Below are 2901 nucleotides of genomic sequence, written 5' to 3' on the forward strand. Positions count from 1 at the left end.
CGAAGACTTTTGCCCCTGTTGGATGGAGTCTTCTGGCTGCGGTGCGCCGTGGCCAGGACACCAGGCATACTGGTCTGTTGTTTCTCCTTCCCAGTGTCCAACAAGCACCCGTTCGTGGACAGCAACCTTCTCTACCAGTTCAGAATGAACTTCCGGCGGAGGCGCAGACTGATGGAGCTGCTCAATGAAAAATCGCCCTCCTCTCAGGAAACTCACGACAGCCCCTTCTGCCTGAGGAAGCAGAGCCATGACAATCGGAAATCTACCAGTTTTATGTCCGGTATGTCAGTTTCATTGTGCATGCGACCACGTGCATTTGTCTTTTGAGAACTAGTATAGTAGTAACTCCCCTTTGGGAATGCTGTTCTCCAGCAGCTTTTTATTTGTTCATATACGAGAAGTATGAAAAAAAAAAAACCCAAAGTCCATTTCGATGTCGTGAAGACTGTTTTATTAAATTACGTATTTGTGTGATAGAAGGCTTCTTAAGCTCTCACTCTACCTTATTTACTTTTCATTTATAAATGATTCTTACATATCATTAATGACCCAGTGTTCCAAATCACAGCACCAAAAAGCTGTATGTTTTAATGGTGAATAAAGACTTTTGAGGGCATATTCAAGTAAAAGGCAACTGATTGTCAATCCGTCACAAAGGTGTGACGCAGAACAAAACAAAACAGTGAAAAGCAAGCAGAGGAGCTCATAAAGCCTAGGATGTCTCACGGAAGGTCAAACAGTCCCATATTTACAGTGACACCTGCCAGAAATGATGCCGACAGGTGTCCACAAAGATAACCCAGCTCATCCAGAAAATTTAACTTGATGTGCTCTTCCACGGAAGAAGCAGAGCTGCTTAAAGGCGTATCTTCAAACGCTCTGAAAACTTGGCATGGATTGACCCAAGAAACTGGTTGGCCTAAGGTTTAGACAGTCTGGGCTTCACCTGCAACTCGGCACAGTGAAAATGTGTGTCTTGGTTATTTCCGGCAGGTGGCGGTGAGGACACTTGCAGCTACATTGAGACCTCTCTGTGCCCCTGGCCCTGAGCTAAGCTTGCTTGCATGAGTTTTCCTCTTGAATTCTCACTATATCCTAAAATGAAGGACTTTTCTTGTCCCCATTTTATGGGTGGACAAGCTGAGGCATGGACCAGTGGAGGGGATCCCCCAAGGTTACACAGCCAGAAAGGGGTGGATGGAGCTGGATCTCACACCAGTTCTGTGTTAACTCTAGTGCTTCTGTTATGCCGTCTCCGCCCCAATCACTCTCTCCCAGCCTCTGCAGAGAGGGCTAGGATGGAAGAAAGAATGAGAAGCAAGAGCCCCTCAGGAAAAGTGAGCACTAGCAGCCCTTTGGGAGCCCAGTCTGTGCTCAGACGCACCCCAGTCATGTGTCCCCTCGGGCTGCAGCCTTCTGCAAACGCAGGGTAACTGTTCCCCTTCTTCCTAGCACTAAGGTTTGCCTGTTTCTTGTGAGCCCGGTAGACCCGAAAAGTGACAATGATGGGAAGGAGGACAGAGGGGCTGTGGTCACCATAAAAGCCAGCAAATGCTGTGCTTCCCATGTTCCAGGCACTGAGCAGGGACTCTCCACGGCTTCTGTCATTTGACCATACACCTTCCTCTCTCCTCTCCCCGGTGGAGAGCCACTCACTCTATGGCAAAGAGAACCAGATCAGAGCTTAAACTGCTGCCGCACATACGCTTTCAGAGCTAAACATGTGGTATTGTGTTTTAATCTCCTTCCACGGCTCTGGTTGATTAAGTCAGGAGGTGTTTATTATTACTGTCACTCCATTTTGTGTCTAGCCAGCAGTTAATTTACATCCTTCCAGGGACTGCTCAGCATGGGCTCAGTCGTTCTTGAAATAACATTTTATGTGCCTGAGTACATGTCTGGGATGCAGATTCTCCTTGGGCTCTCCTACAATTCTTATAGGATTATTCTCACAGCATGTCATCCTTGCTGCTGGCCTACAGTCTTTCATGGTTATTCCTCTAGAAAGTCCCCTCCTTGTGCCAGTCTTGTGAGATTGCATTATTCCCACTTCACAGCTGGGGAAGTTGAGGCTCCGAGAACCAAAACAAGTGGCCCCAGGTTATGCTACCAGTGAGTGGCAGGGTGCACTTCAAATTCTTGCTTTTCTTTTTCTTTCTTTCGTTCTTTCGTTCTTTCTTTTAGGTTTTTTTTATTTATCTGAGAGAGAGAGTGTGAGCGATATCATGAGCAGAGGGCAGGGGTAGAGGGAGAAGCCGACTCCCCGCTGAGCAGGGAGCCCCATGCGGGACTCGATCCCAGGACTCTGGGATCATGACCCGAGCTAAAGGCAGACGCTTCAGTGACTGAGCCGCCCGGGTGCCCAGATTCTGGCGTTTCTGACTCCCAGGCCAGGGTGCCCGTTCCTGGCCTGCGTTACTCGCCCGGCTGCATCTGGCGGCCGCGAGCCCGCGTGCTCTAGGGACCCGCGGCCGGCGCGCTCACGACCGTGTGTTTCCGGCCCGCGCAGTCAGCCCCAGCAAGGAGATCAAGATCGTGTCCGCCGTGCGGAGGAGCAGCATGAGCAGCTGCGGCAGCAGCGGCTACTTCAGCAGCAGCCCCACGCTCAGCAGCAGCCCCCCGGTGCTCTGCAACCCCAAGTCCGGTGAGTGGCCGAAAGGCAGCCCCCTTTCTGGCGGTGACGGTGGGGGGCGGGGCAGAGGTGCAGGCGGGGTCCCCGGGGCGCACATTCTCGGATGGGGAGACTCCTGTGTGGGAATCTCGTTACAGCGTGCTCTTGGGGCCAACGCCCATCGAATGGAAGGGAAGCGTGTAGGTTTGCACAGAGGGAGAATCAGGCTGCCCCATGGACTCCTAGGGGAGCTCTGGAGTTGGGATGGCCCTTCAGAGTTGTCCCGGCTT

At 51.5% G+C, this 2901-nt stretch overlaps 1 protein-coding gene across 3 annotated transcripts in view; it reads left to right on the forward strand.

Annotated features, from left to right (window-relative positions):
• The window catches only part of DEPTOR (DEP domain containing MTOR interacting protein), a 136262-nt gene that overhangs the window by 90095 nt on the left and 43266 nt on the right, over positions 1-2901 (forward strand). For all 3 annotated transcript variants that reach the window (XM_040625796.1, XM_040625797.1, XM_040625795.1), the window contains exons 5-6: positions 95-280; positions 2510-2644. In XM_040625796.1, the coding sequence (XP_040481730.1) occupies positions 95-280; positions 2510-2644 (321 nt within the window). The remainder of the gene's footprint in view (positions 1-94; positions 281-2509; positions 2645-2901) is intronic.

The sequence above is a fragment of the Ursus maritimus genome, unplaced genomic scaffold, assembly GCF_017311325.1.
Source record: "Ursus maritimus isolate PB19 unplaced genomic scaffold, ASM1731132v1 scaffold_9, whole genome shotgun sequence".
In the NCBI taxonomy this organism is placed as follows: Eukaryota; Metazoa; Chordata; class Mammalia; order Carnivora; family Ursidae; genus Ursus; species Ursus maritimus.